The 17,650-nt window shown below is 50.0% G+C and overlaps 1 protein-coding gene across 1 annotated transcript in view; it reads left to right on the forward strand.

Annotated features, from left to right (window-relative positions):
• Window positions 1–1,068: 1,068 nt before the first annotated feature.
• The window catches only part of VAT1L (vesicle amine transport 1 like), a 169,664-nt gene continuing 153,082 nt past the window's right edge, over window positions 1,069–17,650 (forward strand). Inside the window, exon 1 of the mRNA XM_068993453.1 lies at window positions 1,069–1,301. Coding sequence (XP_068849554.1) covers window positions 1,069–1,301 — 233 coding nt within the window. The remainder of the gene's footprint in view (window positions 1,302–17,650) is intronic.

The following is a 17,650-nucleotide window of genomic DNA, read 5'->3' on the forward strand; positions in this document are numbered from 1 at the left end:
ACTTCAAGGTCTGGCTCAAAGCCCCTGCTCCCTGAGGTCTTCTTCAAAGACCTAGGCTTTTTGGCTCATAACCAGAATATACACCTATCACTCCTCAAATGCATCTTTCTTTAAACTGCTGCAAGGGAATACCCCATCTTTTTTCCTTAAAAAAAAAAAATCTAAGTGCTTCTATGAGCTCTTTTCAAAAGGGCTTGCTAACAGAAGACAAGAAGCCAGGTATTGCTCTGCGTGTTTGTGTGTGTGTACACGCCTGCGTTGCAGGTGTGTGTGTGTGTGTGTACAGTGATCTGATCTTCCGTGGAGTCAGATCAAGAACAGAACCCCTTTCTGGTACTGAACCCTATGTTGGAGCCTCTTCAAAGGCCCCAAATGGGTCGGGTGGTGAGAGTTAGCCATCATGAGATGCTCCTCGCGATCCAGGGTAATCGCTGGAGGTCCCAAGTGCAAAGACCTGGATCTGGACTCCTCAGGGCAGCCAGTGAGGTTTCCAGTTTCCAGTTTCCCAAACCTCTCGGTCCTTCTAACCCGGACCGGTGGTTTGGGAAACAGCCGCGTTTCCCGTCAGTTCCCCGGCCCCCCGCACGTCGGTGGGAGAGGAGGCCACCTTGGGGCAGGGAGGCGTCCTCCAGGCCCAGACATTCATCTCTGTCCATTTCAAGGCGCCCAGCCCGCGCCGTATATAATGAAGTATTGCGTCCACGGCGGAGGACAAGGCGTCCTCTCTCTGTGTGTTTTATTCACGAGTTTTTTTTGTTTTTTGTTTTTGTTTTTTTTTTGGCAGCTCTGGGCTCTGGGTTCTGCGATCAAGAGCTTGGTGTGAAACTGGCTGAGAAGCGGGAGCTGAGGCTTTGCTCGGGCAGGACAGAAAGGAGGGCAGCGAGGCGGGGCGCGCGGCTCTTGGGAGGATTACGGCGGAGGCCGTGGACCGCTGCGCGGCTCGCAAAGGCTGCAGCCATTGCGCCGCCGAGCATCCCGCATTCAACAGGAGGAACCTGCGAGCAAGGGTCTCCGAGCCCCCCAGCGCCGCATCCGCCGCAGCCCGTGCGCCCCGCGCCCCCGCGCGCCATGGCCAAGGAAGGCGTGGAGAAGGCGGAGGAGACGGAGCAGATGATCGAAAAGGAGGCAGGCAAGGAGCCGGCCGAGGGCGGCGGCGGCGGCGGCTCTCACCGCCTCGGGGACGCCCAGGAGATGCGCGCCGTGGTGCTGGCCGGCTTCGGGGGGCTCAACAAGCTGCGGGTCACCAGGAAGGCCATGCCCGAGCCGCAGGACGGCGAGCTCAAGATCCGCGTCAAAGCCTGGTCCAGTATCCGCGCCTTTCTCGCTTTCTTTCTCTCTCTCTCTCTCTCTGCGCGCTCAGAGCTCCGGGGGAGCGGCTGGCAGAGCCTCGGCGGGCACGCTGCCCGAGGGGAAGAGCCTCCCTGGGCGGCCCCCCGCGCGCCCTCACCGGCTCTCCGAGCCTTTCCCGCCGCCCCTTGGCCCGCCGATGCTGGGAAGGAGGCTGGCAGGCAAGCCCTCGGAGCTCTCCCCAAGCCAGATCTGGGGGTGACCGGAGGAGACAGTGAGCTCCGGGAAGGGGAAGGGTGGCCGGTGGCGCCCAGCGCTCAGGGTCTGGCTGATCGCGCCACGGGAGCTCTCCGTGGAGTAGGACAGCTCAGGGGCCAGGAGAGGAAGGTTTGATGGTAACATGGTTAGAAAACCATAACCGTCGGCTCACTGCGTACCTGCCATCGGTTCTTAAAAGAGTTTTACGTGTGCGATCTTATTTAATAGTTCCTGGGACCCAGAGAGTTAGGCATCATCGTTGTCCGCTTGTCACAGGTGCGGCAGCCGGGGCTCAGAGAGTGGTTTGCCCAAGATCAGCTGGCTGCCGCTAAGCGGCATGGCCAGGATTTTATATGGCATTTTTTCCAACCTCTAGGCAGTTTTCCCTTTGGGGCTGGGGTCAGAGAGCAGGGCTGGGGAAATGCGTCCTTCCTCACGGCTGTACACTCCCTCCTTGTGGTCTCACACCAGGAAAGGAACTGGGAAGGAAGAATTTTAGGTACCCAGCATTTAAGCCTGGTGAGAGGTAAGGCCAGCACTGCTACTTAATTCCCCTCTTGCCCACCAGCGTCTTCTGTGTTTCTCTGAAGAGGAAAAGCACAAGCAAACAAAACAGCTGAATCTTGTAACTCCTGCTTCCAACTCCTTAGTACCCTTCCTGTCCCCACCCCTCCCCGGGGACGTCAGACCCTCCCCGGGCTGGGATTCCTCCTGGAGTGTTTAAACATCGCTAGTGCTATCACTGCATGGTCATTTCCCTGGAGTTCCAGGGAGAGGGCTCACCCCGGAGGGCTCACTGGACCAGCGCTCTGAGTTGTATGCTGCAGCGTGGAAAGCTTTCCCGGGGAACTTGCTGTTAGCACAGTGAGATGGGCCCATCCCTTCCCATCACCGTTCTTTAAAGCCCCCAACAGACCCAACTCCCTAAAAGCAGCAGCCAGCTCCCTGGTTAACCCCCCAAACTCAGCGTCTGGGAACAGTCTAGAGGCAGGAAGAGTGCAGAGGAGCTTCCCCTCCGCTTTGCCACTTTGAGAGCAGGTGTGGGTTTCATTCTTCAGACTGGAAGGTGGCTGGAGAGAGGCAGACACTGGTCTCTGGCCCACTTCTCACAGAGGGGGCTGGGCGCGTTTGACTCTAAACACAGGGGCCTCTCCCGAGGGAATTCAGGGTGGCAGAGGCGGCTTTGGCCAACTGGGGGAGCCTATACAGTTCCATCTTGTTAACTCTTGCTGAACCAAGCTGGCTGATCCAGAAGGCAGAGCGTGCCTCTGATATACGCTCACTGATAAATTCCCAATGCCCAACACAGAGCTTGGCACCCAGTGTATCTTGAATATGCTATTGCTGAATGACTCAGTTATTACTGGATGGAAGGATGGGGGAAAGGTGCCTGGAGGGAGATTGTTGAGTCATTCTTTTTCTTCACTTGCTGGTGGAAGTATGTCTACCTAGTAAAATTAAACCTGTGTATTGATTCATTCTCCTTCCTCAACCACCAATCAAAAATATTACATGTGTGTGTGTGTGTGTGTGTGTGTGATTTATGACCCTCCATTCAAATTGAGGACTGGGTTCTAGGACTCTTTGTCAGAGTGTATATACAGAGAGTAAACATGTTGAAGCTACTTTTTTGTTAAAAGATCGTCATCTGCAGGACAAATAGACCTGGGTTCGCCAGCCTTTTGGCATTTACTGCATAAATGCCAAGAGGACCTGAAGGGTTTGGAAATAATAAATGTCAGGATGAAGGCTGGGAGATTGATTTTCAAAGCCAGACACAGAACCCTGTTTTTCGTTGGAGCTGCACACATACACACAGACACACACACACAGAGACACACACACACTGAGTAGAATCACCGCAGATCCCCCCGCCCCAGTTGTTTAGAAAGTCGACAAGCCATGAGGGGTGGGAGATGATGCTGGATGGGGGAGGGAAGACAGAACTGCAAAGGGCCCAGGTTGATTTTCATTTCACCCAAGCTGGAAGCAGAGTTAATCAGTTTTGCAGGGAGGGATTGGAATAGGTTTGTGAGGATTGCCCCCTGGGCCCTTCTTTCTCCACTGGGCTTGGATTGGCTGGCCGGAGATGCCCATTGATTGTAAGATTAGCCTTGGGAGCCAGGATGACTCATTCTGTGGTTTTATGAATCAGCTGATGGCCTCTTGGATGAAGGTTCCCCTCTCATCCGTTCTCTCTCGGTTCTCTATTTTTAATGGAAACCTTTTATCATCAAATAGGATTTGCTTTTTGCTGGAAAATAAAGCACAGTCCCTCTGAACTAGTATCATTCAGACCTGGAATGAGGGTCCAAGTTGATTACCATATAAATTTTGTGGAAATGGAAGAGAGAAGGCAGGGGGAGACACATATTTTATCTCATTTCCCTCCTCTCAGCTGTGGTCACACAGTAGGTATTGTGGTAAAGCAAACCGAGGCTTGGAGATGTTGAGTAATTTGCTAAAAACACCACACAGGTGATGAAGCGAGGGTGTGAATCCTAGTTTATTTCTCCTTAACGCGCTGCTCGTCTCCTCTTATTTTGTCTCCCTCGGTTGAAAAGCCAGAAGAGATGTGGTTTACTTCTCTGGCCTTTGACACATAGCCTTGTTTTCTTCCCTTTCTTCGGGGAGTGTGGCTTTGATCTGTTTGCACGGGTGCTATCGCTTGTGTCTGACTCTTTGCAACCCCATGGACTGTAGCCCACACGGAGGCCCCTCTGTCCATGGGATTCTCCAGGCAAGAATACTGGAGTGGGTTGCCACGCCCTCCTCCAGGGGACCTTCCTGACCCAGGGATGGAACCCGCATCTCTTATGTCTCCTGCATCGGCAGGCAGGTTCTTTATGTGCCACCTGGGAAGCCCTTTTAATCTGTTTATGTCTGGCTTAAGGAAACGTTCTCTGGCTGTCCCCAGAGTAATCCAGCTTTCTCCCTAAAGTGAAAGCTTGATGGTTAAACACGGCTCAGAAAGAACCACTGCGGGCTGTACAGGGTGGGAAGGGTAGCCCAGTCTTCCATCTGAATTGTTACCAGAACATCATTGTTTATGGGGAACCCATTTCATCAGCCATTCAGTGAACAATTTGCACAGCAAGTGATTTAACTGGCCAAGTGGAAAAAAGCGTGTGGCCTTTGGAGAAAGATAGATCTGTGTAACCTTGGTGAGCATCTCTCTTAACTTCTCCTGCCTCGACTGCAAAATGGGGTTAATAAGATGAACACTATAGTGTTCAGAGGTTCAGATGCAAGAAAGAGATGGCCTCAAGGTTAGCAGCAAGAACTGTGGTGTTGGAGATGACTCTTGAGAGTCCCTTGAACACCAAGGAGATCAGACCAGTCAATCCTAAAGGAAATCAACTCTGAATATTGATTGGAAGGACTGATGCTAAAGCTGAAGCTCCAATCCTTTGGCCACTTGATGCATTGAGCCAACTCATCGGTAAAGATCCTGATGCTGGGAAGTATTGAGGGCAAGGGAAGAAAGGGGGCGACGGAGGATGAGGTGGTTAAATCGCATCACTGACTCAACGGACATGAGTTTGAACGTAGTGAAGGACAGGGAAGCCTGGCATGCTGCAGTCCATGGGGTCGCAAAGAGTCCGACACGACTCAGCAACTGAACAACAACAAACAGTGGTTGTTGTGCCTGTTGTCACACTGATGCCTGTGTGAGACATCTGCTGGCAACTTGATGACTTGGAGGCCATCCTTCTAATCATGTATGTCATAATACAGGCAGTGCTGCATCTCATCTACTTAGTGATGAAGAGTGAGCCCTTCCTAGACGTGAGCCTAGCTCAGCCCCCAGCTAACCGGCTATCCTAGGACTGGTCCCCTGGAGGCACAGCCTGGGACAGGAATGCTGTTTGAAGAGGTTGATGGTGTGTGTGGGGGGGTGTCCTTTCAGGAGACGGGGAGCAGGATAGGGCAGGGGAAGGAGTGAAGCCAGGGTTGGTCTCAGCTGGATCCCTCCAGGAGTTCTAGACACAAGTTGTACCACAGAGTCAATCTGACCTTGTAGCAGTTGGGGGAGCCCTCTGGACCCCCTACCCTGTCATCGGTCGGTGATGGGCTCTGGGCTGCTTCCTGAGTGGGGGTGTGGAGCCTCTGTAACTCATGGAAGGAGGAACAGGGCTGCTCTGAGCTCCGACAGCCAGCTGGGGGACGGGTGCGCTGCCTGGTGAAAGAGATCTGCGTGAGGCGTGAACAGTGTCCTCTGCACTGGCTGACCTTGACCCCGCGCTTACCTCTCTAAACGTGGGCTTCCCGGTCTATAGAATGGAAATAATAATAGCACCACCCTTCAGAGCCAAGCCAGTCATTCCTCAAGATAAACCCTGAAGGACTTCATTGGAAGGACTGGTACTGAAGCTCCGGTACTTTGGCCACCTGATGCCAAGAGCTGACTCATTGGCAAAAACCCTGATGCTGGGAAAGACTGAAGGCAAAAGGAGAGGAGGGTGGCCAAGGATGAGACGGTTAGACAGCATCACTGAGTCAATGGACATGAATTTGAGCTAACTTGGGAGACAGTGAAGGACAGGGGAGCCTGGCGTGCTGTAGTCCACAGGGTTGCGAAGAGTCAGACGCAACTGAACAACTGAACAACGAGTGTAGAGTGTTGTAGGGGGTTTCAATGACACGGTGCATCCGGACCTTTGTGGTGATGCCTGACACAGAGCAAGAGGCCAACAAATGCTAGATGCTATTGTTCAAACTGCTTTCTTGGTTTCCACAGGTTCCCCTTATAGGTTATCATACCAGCACTCTTTGGAGAATGAAAGGTACGCTGTTAATAACTGCTCTGGGACAGCAGGGACAAACTGGGACTTTTCTAGACAAAGCAGGGTTTGTGGTCTCTCCTCCCCCAGTCCCCAGCAATTGCTCAGGGTCCTGTCTACGCCTTTGCTCCCAGGGGTCTTGCCACAGTGGTCCTTCTCTTGGACAGGATCTGGGAGGATTTGAGGCTGAGGGTCCCCAGACTGGGCTGCAGGAAACTACTTAAGTGGCCATTAACAAGCCTGTCTGTTTTGCGGCCCAGATTGGCTTGTGGTGGAAAGGCTCTAATGGACTGGGGACGTTTATTTTCCCAGACTGATTTACAGCAAGAGGCCACGTGAAGCTGCTGGACTGAGACCAACTGGAGGAAAAATAGTTGCAGCCAGTCATGGCTCCATTGGCTGATCTGCAAATGGGCCGAGGGCGGGCCGCGCTAGAGGAAAGCCAAGAGATTGGTGGGATCCTGACACATCATGAAGGTCAGGTGCACTGGAGATGGGCTGGGAGCCCATCCATTGGCCGCTGAGGATGAGGCAGCCACTGAGTTGCCTGCTGTATACTTTGCTTTATTTTATCCTAGTGACCACTCAACAGCATCAACATCAGTGTTACAGTCTCCATTTTAAAGATGGGGGAACTGGCATTCAGAGATATGTTAAGACTGCAAATTTTAGGTGGACAAGCGACATAAAAATCCAAGTCTGCCTTGCTCTGGACTCTGTGATCCGAGGGACACAGTGGCAAACACGCAGAGTAGAGAGAGAGAACAGACAGAGGCAGAGAAAGACCAAGAGACTCAGAGAGGCGGACAGACCCAAAGACTGGCATTGGAAACACAGAGAAATGGGAGGCACTGGAGTGACTTGAAGCATAGCTGATCACACTCAGAACCGCCTGATGGGGCTTCCCTGGTGGTCCAGCGGTTGAGACTCCATGTTGCCGTGCAGGGAACACCAGTGCAGTCTCTGCTCCGGGAAGATCCTACATGCGGTGGAGCAGCTAAGTCCATGCCCCGCAGTGGGGAACCTGTTTTCTGGAGCCTGTGCTCTGCAACCAGAGAAGCTACTGCAATGAGCAGCCGGGAGCCAGGACGAGAGAAAGCCCGTGAGCGGCCACAAAGCCCCAGCGGGCCAAGAATGATCCAAAGTAAACAAGTGTATATATGTATATTTTAAGCTGCATGCTGTCATCTTGCCTCCCAAAGCGGCCATCGTGGTTCTGAGCCACATCCACATCCTCGCCATTTCTGGGGTCTGGAGTGCTTTTGGGATCCACTTAGAATCACATTACTACGGTTGACCCAGAATACCCATGCTGATTAAACGTGATCACCACGCAAGACATTTAAGTTCCTTCCTCTGCCGCATTTCCTCCACTGGTCTGTGGTCACACCAGCAACTTGAGCGCAGGGTATGTCAAACAACACAGCATGAAAGGTCAAGCCAGTGAAATATGGCCAATATGCTCGTCCCTGTGTCTATCCGAATAAATAAGTGGAGGGTATGAGGTCAAGTTGCAAAGGGCCAACTCACTGCAAAAGACCCTGGTGCTGGGAAAGATTGAAGGCAGGAGAAGGAGCGGGGCGACAGAGGATGAGATGGTTGGATGGCATCACCCACTGAATGCAATGAGTTTGAGCAAGCTCTGGGAGATAGTGGAGGACAGGGAATCCTGGCGTGCTGCAGTCAGTGGGGTCATAAAGAGTTGGACACGACTGAGCGATTGAACAGCAACAATGCTCTTTCTTCTCTGTGTTTATTGAAATAAATAAGTGGACTGTGTGAGGTTAAGCACCGCCGATGTTTGTAAAACCAAGAAATTGTTTGGAGGGCCCCAGTACCCGAGCTGGGAGCCACTCTGTGCCAGAGACTGGAATAAAGTGCTCTGTGTTGGACGGGCCATCAGGATTTGACAGGAAAGGATGACTCTCCAGAGTCACACTGAGCCCCATTTGGGGATGAGAAGGTGGAGGCGCTGCCTGAGGGGTCTTTCTTGTCCATCCGAGTTTGCATTCTTCCGTTAACTGTGTCCTCCCCAGGGAGGGCTGGTGATGGTGACAATGTCTGCTCTGACCCGTTAACAGAATGGACTTCCCATCTCCCCAGCACTTTGAGGAAGAAAGGAAGCCCAGGATCGGAGTTTCTTCTACTTCATAGAAAGAGGAGACACAGAACATCTTATTGGACGTCTGACATAGAGCAGGTTCCCATAAACAGCAGCCTGATCTTCATTAGATGGAAGCCAAAGGCAGGGGACTCATGGTGGGCAACAGGAGTGAGGACTCAAATTCACCCTCCCCTCCACCAGCAGCATCTTTGCAGCAACAAAGCCTATCAACCTTGTCATTTCCCATCTGACCCTCACCCATGAGGCTGTCATCCTTAACTTCTAGGTAAGGAAAAAGGGACTCAGAGATGAAATGGGAAGAGTAAGGACCTACAACAGATCTGAGTTCAGACTCTAATCCTGCCTCACCACGGCTGGGTGATGGTGAGCAGACAACACCGACACCTTGCCCCTGTAGCCTCCCCTTGGTAAGAAGAACACCCTCTCTTTGGTGTTACCGTGAAGACCGGCTGAGGGTCTCTGACCGTCCTCACTGCTCCTTGCACATAGTGAGTCAGTTGTTTCCCTTCCTTTGTTACTGGACTTGACCCCCACCCTCCGGTGCCCTGTCCTGATCACCTCCCATCCAACAACTTGCACAGCTGGAATAGGGTGCTGGCTTTTGAGTCCTATGCCCAGGGTTGGGAATGGGCTAGGGTGAATGTATGCTACCCTGACACCAACTCTCTGCACACCCATCCATGGGTGACAGCGCAGATTTCTCCGATAGCTGGGCGCGCAAAATGGCCCAGCATCCGGAGTCTGGTTTGCACCCATCCAGTGGAACCAAAATCCCATGACCTTTGGGCAGATCACTGACATTCATGCCAACAACAAAGCTCACCCAGGCATGGGGAAGAACGCCCTCACGACCCCAAGTTCCTGCCACTTCTTCTTCTTCGTCCAGGCCTTTCTTGTCATCTTGGCATTTGTCATAGAAGAAAAAGTTTAATTAGAAATGAGAAGAGGCTCTTCCTAGGAAAGGGCGGCAGGCATGTAATCTCGAATTAGTCTGATTCCTCTGTGTGTGATCTCACACAGAACATCAGTTGCAGCCACGGTATTAAAATGAGTAAATTTAATGTTTAATGCTTGGAGGCCCAAGAGACAAAATAGATGCTCCAGTGAGAGGAGCTGTTTCCTCTTTGAACGTGATGTTTTTCTAAATGAGAGCCTGTGGGGGGAATTCTGCTCCCCAGCTCCTTGACCCCTCAGCCTTAGCCCCTTCCTTAGCACTGTCCAGGGGGCAGAAACATGTGAGCCACTGCCTTCTCTGCAGATTACAGCACTGAGTCCTCTTAATCCTGACTTCTCCCCTCCTCCAGAGTCCCTTGTAGGATAATTCTCTTCTGCGAAAAGACTGATAATGATTCATTTCTTGGGCTGGCACTGACTAAACATCCAAACTGGATGGGAGGCAGGATGCTTTGGGGTTATAAAAGGGTTAATGTTTGGAGTGAAACAGACGTGGTCAAGTCCTTGAAGTGGATCCTTTGAGCAACCTCTATCACCTTGGGAAAATGACTTCCTCCTTTGAAACCTCAGTTTGCTAAGCTGTAATATGGGTATAATTATAGTCCTTATGGGGTAATTTTAGATTGCGTCTAAAGTATTTAGCAATGATGTTGGCACATTGCACATCTGTTGAATGAATGGAGTCCTTGTTGTATAGTGTGTGTCTAATATATATTAATGGTGGGAAGGAGATGAAAAAAAATAGGACATTAGAAAGTCCTTCCTTAAGTCATAAAGTTTTCTGAACGGAGTCCCTATTCAGACTCCACGTGTCTCCCCTAAAGGGTATAAGACCCTAAAATCAAAAGTAGCTGAGGGACTTCCCTGGAGGTCCAGGTGGCCAAGACTCTGAGCTTCCAACGCAGGCGGCCTGGGTTTGATCCCTGGTCGGGGAACTAGATGGCAAAGTAACTTGAGATCCACATGTCATAACTAGGAGATCCCACCGCAACTGAGACCAAATGCCGTCAGATTAAAAAAAAAAAAATGTAGCCCGGACAGGCTGTGCTGCCGCGGTATGACGGAAACACGGACATCCGGGTGCGTTCCCGAGGCAACAGGAGTGTGAGCCGGGCCACAGCGTGCGGTGCTCCGGCGGCGCTGCAGGGGCCGGGCCAAGCTCAGGAACCTTCGGAAGGGAGGCCAGTCGCTTCTGCTCCGACCCCTCTGTCCTTCCTGTCAGCCACGCTGAAGGAAGGTCACCCTGGTGAACTAGTCCCTGGGCTCCTAGGCGCTCCGCTTCCCTTCCCCTTCCCTCTCTCGTCTTCTCTCTCCTCGTGGGTCACTGCGATCAGCTGCCTTCCCAAGACCTGGAAAGATGGAGGCCTTTCACCCCAGCCGCCTCCTGAGAGTTTAGCAAGCCCTGATGCAGAGGACTTTCTTCTCCCAGTTTTCATACGTCAGGGAAGGGATCTAATTGGCCCCTCATAAATCACATACCAGCCCTTGGGTCTCTCTCTGTCTGGCACGAGGGAGTAAGGCGTAATGACTGGCCACATTGGTGTCTCACGCCCGCCTGTTCTTACCTAAAGGAAGGGAGCACTGTGATCAACAGCCGGGCCAGGAACTCATGAAGCATGCGTGTGTGTGTGTGTGTGTGTGTGTGTGCGCGTGTGTGTGTGTGTGTGTGTGGTGACTGTGGGGTAGATGCTGTAAGTGGAATGGAGGGCAGTTATCAGATGACGCAGGTAGGTAAGAAACACTGGACTGATCAGAATGGTAGCCATCATGGTGGATAGGAGATGCTTCTTTGTCCAGGAAAAAAGTGAAGAATCAGAGGGGGGCACTGGGGAAGGAAGGCAGCTCCATGCCCTCTCTTGGGACTTGACATCCCTCAGCACTGAGTCATTGAATCATATTAAATAACATATATAATGTCAACTTTGAGGCCCATTGTCTTTTGAATCTCTGGTCATCTTGGACATTCCAGAAGCTTTCTCTGTTCTCCTCTAACTGATGAATATCATGCCTGGTGCTTCCGTAACAGTAGACACGCAATCAGTGTTCGGGGGAGGGAGTGAGTGAGTGTGTTAGCCAGAGTGTTGTGTGTGCATTTCGACAGCAGCAGCTGTGCCACTTGTAAATGTGACTTTCCTAATACGAACAGTGGCCCGTCCGAGCCCGTGTTCCTTTGTGCTCTCCTCTGTCATCTTAGCTCTCTCTGAGTCTCCCTCCCTCCAGCATGCAGGTCTTTGAATGGGGATTTGAAAGAATACCAAAGGAGCTGTGTTTTGGGGGAGTTTTACTTCTCCTTGACACAGTTTGTTCTCTTGAAGCCAGAAGATCGCTTCGTGAGCCTTCTCATAACCACTCCCCAGAGGCGGGGAGATGTGGGTCTCTAACTTCTCAAGATGCTCTGTGGTTTCCTCCTCACTGTCACGTGGCTGCACTGGGGGCTGCAGCCGGGGCTCTCTCCAAGAGCCCAGTGTGCTGCTTCTGGCGAGGGTTACTCCAAGAGCACTAACTCAAGTGTTCCTGCGATGCTTGCACACCTGGGGACCCGAGGCTCCACCAGCCTGGCTGTTCAAACGTTTCCCTAAAGTAAACAGTGTTGTGATAATCCTTGTGTAAGATACGCACACATCAAATCATTATGCTGTATCCTTAAATTAATACAGTGTGTCAAATACAGCTCAGTACAACTGGAAAATAAGTGAATAAATATTTCAAACTATTGGGGGGAAAATAACCTTTTAGAACAAGTGGTATGTCTTTGACTCTGTTCTGACCTTCCTTAGTAGGATCAGGACCCCCACCTTCAATGCCTCCCACATCGTTGCCAGGGTGTCTTAGCTGCTGTGGCCTGGACTCTCAGAACACAGTTCTGGTTCCCCTTGATTGTAACCATCTCCCATTGCCCTGCTCTGCTCCTCCCAGCACGCTGAAGCCACCCAGTGTGTTTCCCGTTTCTTCTCCATCCCGGGTGGAGCCTGGCCTTCTGCTGAGAATGTGGCCCCCTTTCTCCCCAATACAGGTCCTAAAGCAGCATGTGCCACCCTCCTTATCAATGTTTCTGCTGTTTGGAGCTAATAATAATGACACTCTCGTCATTCATTATTTATCATCGTTATTATCACAAAGACCTTTACTGAGTGATTTCTCACAGCACCACATTAAGGGTTTTATAGAAATTTCCCAGGTGGTGCTGGTGGTAAAGAACCCGCCTGCCAAAGCAGGAGACACAAGAGATGTTGGTTCAGTCCCCAGGTCAGGAAGATCCCTTGGAGGAGGGCATGGCAACCCACTCCAGTATTCTTGCCTGGAGAATCCCATGGACAGAGGAGCCTCCATGGGGTCGCAAAGAGTCTGACACAAATGAAGCGACTTAGCATGCACACGTGCACTTAGCGTGATACCAAACATTTTCTGATGAAGGGAAAGGATCAGAGAAATAAAGAACTTGCTAAAGATGACGAAACTCATGAGACAAAGAGCTGGGATTTGAGCCAGGGTTTTCTTCACTTACTTTATACCCACTCGTCACAAGCCCTTGAAGTTGAAGGGCAATCTGAGTTGTACCGAAGCCCACATTCAGAGTCCAGCTTCCCGCTTGCATTACCTAGGCTTCTTCATTTGGCTCCTATTCTCCAACTCGCATTTCCCTTAGCATGAGTGTTTCTCTTCTTTCCCAGGCTTATCTGCTCTTCATGCAAACAGACACATAGTGGGACAACCCCAGTGGCTCAGTCTAAATTCTACAGTAAGCTCTGATGAAGCTTGCAAACTGCAAAGCCCTCTCCCCGCCCTCCCGATGCAGACACATCTTCTTAAAACAGACTATCCATCAAGTAACAGACTTAAAAAAAAAATCCCTAAGATCAGAAAGAATTGCTTTTCATTTATCTATGCTATCCCTAGTTCAATCAGCTAATGGGGAGCTATTAAATCCACCGTTCCTACGACTGGTCTCAATGATTTCGTAATTGGATTCTCTTTATCCTCCAGCTAAACTGACTAAAATTGTTCTGACTGGGGACCTTGTAACAAGCTGTGACTCAGTGTTTCTGCAGCCAGAACCCAGGATGTGTAATACAGCTAAAAACGTGCCCCCCCCCCCCACCCTTCCCAAAACATTCTGTTCAGGTTTATCTGCTTTCAGATCCTGGAGAACCGTTCTCTCTGATCACAGAGGAGCTGGTCCATGCCTGGGACTGCTCCTTCCTAGGAAATAAATGCAGAGGCAAATTTGCCTCTCACCAGCTTGAAGCCCGTCTCTGCCCTCAGCCTATGGCGCTTACAGGACACCTTTCCTTTTGCTCTTTTAACAGTTTTATTCCTGTTCCTATTCTGTTTTCCCTTTTGTAGCCCACATCTAGCTGGGATGATTCACTCTTGAATAGAAACCCAATTTTTCAATATAATTGAGACGCACTGTCAAATTCTATCAAGTCCTTTAGAAAATGCCAAAGCTGGAACTATTCGTGCTGCAGAGGAAACATCTAGAAAATTTCTCGTCCCATTTAGACATCCTCCGCCTCCCCCAGTGCCTCCTCTCCCTCCAAACTCTCTCGCCGTGCTCTTCAAACTCTCCCAGACTCTCCAACCCTGCCCTCACTCGCTCTGTCTTTTGCATCTATCTTTGCTCACCTTTCACATCTCTTCTTTTATCTTCCAGGATAAATATTTGCTCTTCCCAAAGCACATCAATCAAGCAGGTCTTTGATCTTCTCAGTTTTACCCTGACTACTGACAAGGCTGCCAACCAGTAACTCCCTTTAGCAGGAGGAAGGAAAGAGCTTGAATCACGCCTCGGTATTTTCCTACTTAACACCTTCAGCGGAGGAATCTTTGTTGGCAAGGCTAGACTGTGCCCTGGGCTAAGCTGTGAACGTCGAAAGATGGATTTTAAGGGAGACTCCCCCTTCGAGTTGTGCGTAGTCCACCAGGAAGACAGCAGGCTAGTGATGTCGCTACTGTCTCTTTCTTAAGCTAATTAAATTTTTTACTGAAGTTTAGTTGATTTACCATGTTATTAATTTCTGATATGCAGCAACACAGTTCAGTTTTGCATATATATATATGTTCTTTTTCATATTTTTTTCCATTATGGTTCTATTATTTTTGGCTGCACTGGGTCTTCGTTGCTGCGTGCAGACTTTCTCTAGTTGCAGCGAGGGGGGCTCCTCTCTGCTTGTGGAGCTCAGGCCTCTCACTGCAGAGGCTTCTCTTGCTGTGGAGCACGGGCTTTAGGTACACGGGCTTTGGGAGTTGCTGCACGTGGGCTCAGTGGCTGCAGTTCCCTGGCTCCAGAGCACAGGCTCAGGATTTGTGGCACACAGGCTGAGCTGCCCTGGAGCACATGGAATCTTCCTGGACCAGGGACTGAACCCATGTTCCCTGCATTGGCAGGCGGATTCTTAGCTACTGAACGACCAGACAAATCCTTCCGTTTCGGTTTATTACAGAATATTGAATACAGTTCCCTTGCTCTCGAGTAGGATCGTGTCACTTATCTAGTTCGTAAACTGTAGTTTGTATCTGCTAATGCCAAACTCTGGACCTGTCCCTCCCTCACCCCCTTCCCCTTTGGCACCCAGCACTTTGTTTTCTGTCTGTGGGTCTCCTGTTTCGTTCATAAGTTTATTTGTGTCATATTTTGGAGTCCACATATAAGTGATCTCACGTGGTATCGGTCTTTCTCTGTCTGACTTACTTCACTTGGCTGGTAATCTCTAAGCCCATCGTGTTGCTGCACTTGCCGTTATTTCATTCTTTTCTGTGGCTGAGTGATAGCCCATCGTATATGTGCGCCGCATCCTCTTTGTCCGTTCATCTGCTGCTGGGCACTTACATTGCTCCCAAAGCTCTGCTGTCGTGAATCTCAGTGACCACTATGGTACATGCGTCTCCTTAAATTAGAATTTTCCTCTTCTCCATCTATATGCCCAGGAGTGGGATTGCTGGATCATATGGTAGTTCTATTTTTAGATTTTTAAGGAACTTCCAGACTACTTTCCATAGGGGCTGCACCAATTTACATTCCCAGCAAACAGCACGAGAGGGTTCCCTTCTCAATCCCCTCTCCGGTGCTTGCTGCTTTTTAATGGTGGCCACTCTGACAGGCTTGATAGTTTTGATTTGCATGTCTCTAATAAAGGTAAATTAAATTTAAATACTGGTTAAAATTAAACATCCAGTTCCTCACCCACACGACCCACATTTCGAGCATTCGGTAATCACATGTGGCTAGTGGCTGCCGCAATGAACAGAACACACAGAACACTTTCGCCGTTGTAGAATGTTCTATTGGGCTGTGTTGTTCTAGTCTTACCCTGCTTGTTTTCCTACTGACATAACTGTTTCATGGAGCAAAGCTTTTATCAGGATCAGTGACAGGAGATAACCATCACGTTGAGCCAAAAATGGAGCATTTCTCTGGGGGAGCCCTCCTCCCAGCCCCTCTGGGGCTCCAGTGAGAGGTCAGGCAGGAAGCAGTTTGCACTGTCCGGTGATACCGTCTCCCTTCCATGGAGAGGTGGGATGACGCTGGAGAGCTCGGGAGAACGGGAGCAGAGGGCGCAGCCACGCCTGAGTGGCGCTTCGCCATAGGGCCTGCACGACTGCTGCATGGTGGACTGTAGCTGCCCGGCCTTGCTAGCCGTGACCCGCGTCCCGCGGCCTGCAGGGGAACTGCCATGCTGTGAAGGCACTTAATTTGTTGGTCTCCGAACTCTTGGGAAGCAGAGGAGCCATCGTCACTGCAGTCACATTAGTCCCGAGCCAAGCCCCAAATCGTGAAAGGTCTGTTGAATTTAAATTAAATTCATCTGAATGCTCTGCACAACCAGTCACGGCCAGGCACCTGTTTGAAGTCAGTGACTCCATCAACATCTAACCCAGACCGCAGAGATCTTAACCTTTCTGGGAATCTCCTTGGGAATAAACGCCTGCTCTGTTCCCAGGACAGGCTGAGAGTAAATAAATTCCTCCAGGTCCAGAAATCCAGGGGTCCGTCTCGGCATCAGGGAGAATTTTTCCTGGACACACTCATGCTGTGCTTTTTGGTTTCTGCAGAGAATGGCTGTTCATATTTACATTCTCCGTGTATCTCCTTGGCCATTTTGTTCTGTGTTTGAAATATTAAACCGACATGTGTTTCGAATACTAATGTGGACCTGTGATGGGGACATGTTTCCTGTCTCTGAGGAACAACAGACCAATACAACTACAGCTCAAGCTCCATCAGCGCACCATCAGTCCCTGTGTTAGAGATACAGGCGTCTGGGCTGGGCAAAAGCAGCATCGTTCACTTAGTAAGCGGTCGATCTCAAAACACATCAGATGTGTCCGAAAACTTCAGGTCTCACATCTAAAAATAATGGTTAAACAAGGTAGGGAGGAATACATGGACCCAGACATGGAGGAGAGCGCTGTCAGGAGCCGTGGCCAGGGATGGGAAGAAGGTAGCCTGAGGATCCATAACACACTAAAAAAAAAATCTTCTTTATATTTATTTTCTATGTGGACAGAAGAACCATGGTAGAGTCGTAACTGAAAAGTTTTCCGGTTCTGTGGGTTTCGTTGCATTGCTGTTTTTAAGTAGAGGAGTCAGATCTTTAAGCCAGGAAGTTCATTTTAGAATTTGGACTTTTAACACTATCCCATGCTATGTTTTAGCATCAAAGATGACAGTCTGTTTAGAAAATATGATAGAATTGAATATTTTTGTAGTTGAAAATTTCCCTTCTGTCTCTTTTGCTTACATCTCACTTGAAAATATTTAGTCGATTCAAATGTCATATCTTAGTTGTTTATTCTTGGTTGAAGGATTTGAAGAGTAGTCTGCGTGCTAACTGATGAAGATCTTAGCATAAGCAAAACTAGTTGTTTGGAGGTTACTCCCTCTTTTCTGTAATTTTTTATTTTTGCCTTCCTTTCTTATTTAGGTATAGTTGATGTACAGTATCATGTAAGTTTCAGGTATATAGCGTAGGGATTCACAGTTTTAAAAGTATCCTGCATGTATAGCTACTGTAAACTATTGGCTGTATTCCATGTGTTGTACAGTATGGACTTGTAGCTCATTTATTTTATGTGCTGTGTGTGCTAAGTTAGTTCAGTCGTTCCCAACTGTTTGCGACCCTATGGACCATAGCCTGACAGGCTCCTCTGTCCATGGGACTCTGCAGGCAAGAATATTGGAGTGGGTTGCCATGCCCTCCTCCAGGGAACCTTCCTAACCCAGGGATCGAACTCATGTCTC

Source organism: Capricornis sumatraensis, chromosome 20 (genome assembly GCF_032405125.1).
Source record: "Capricornis sumatraensis isolate serow.1 chromosome 20, serow.2, whole genome shotgun sequence".
Classification (NCBI taxonomy): Eukaryota; Metazoa; Chordata; class Mammalia; order Artiodactyla; family Bovidae; genus Capricornis; species Capricornis sumatraensis.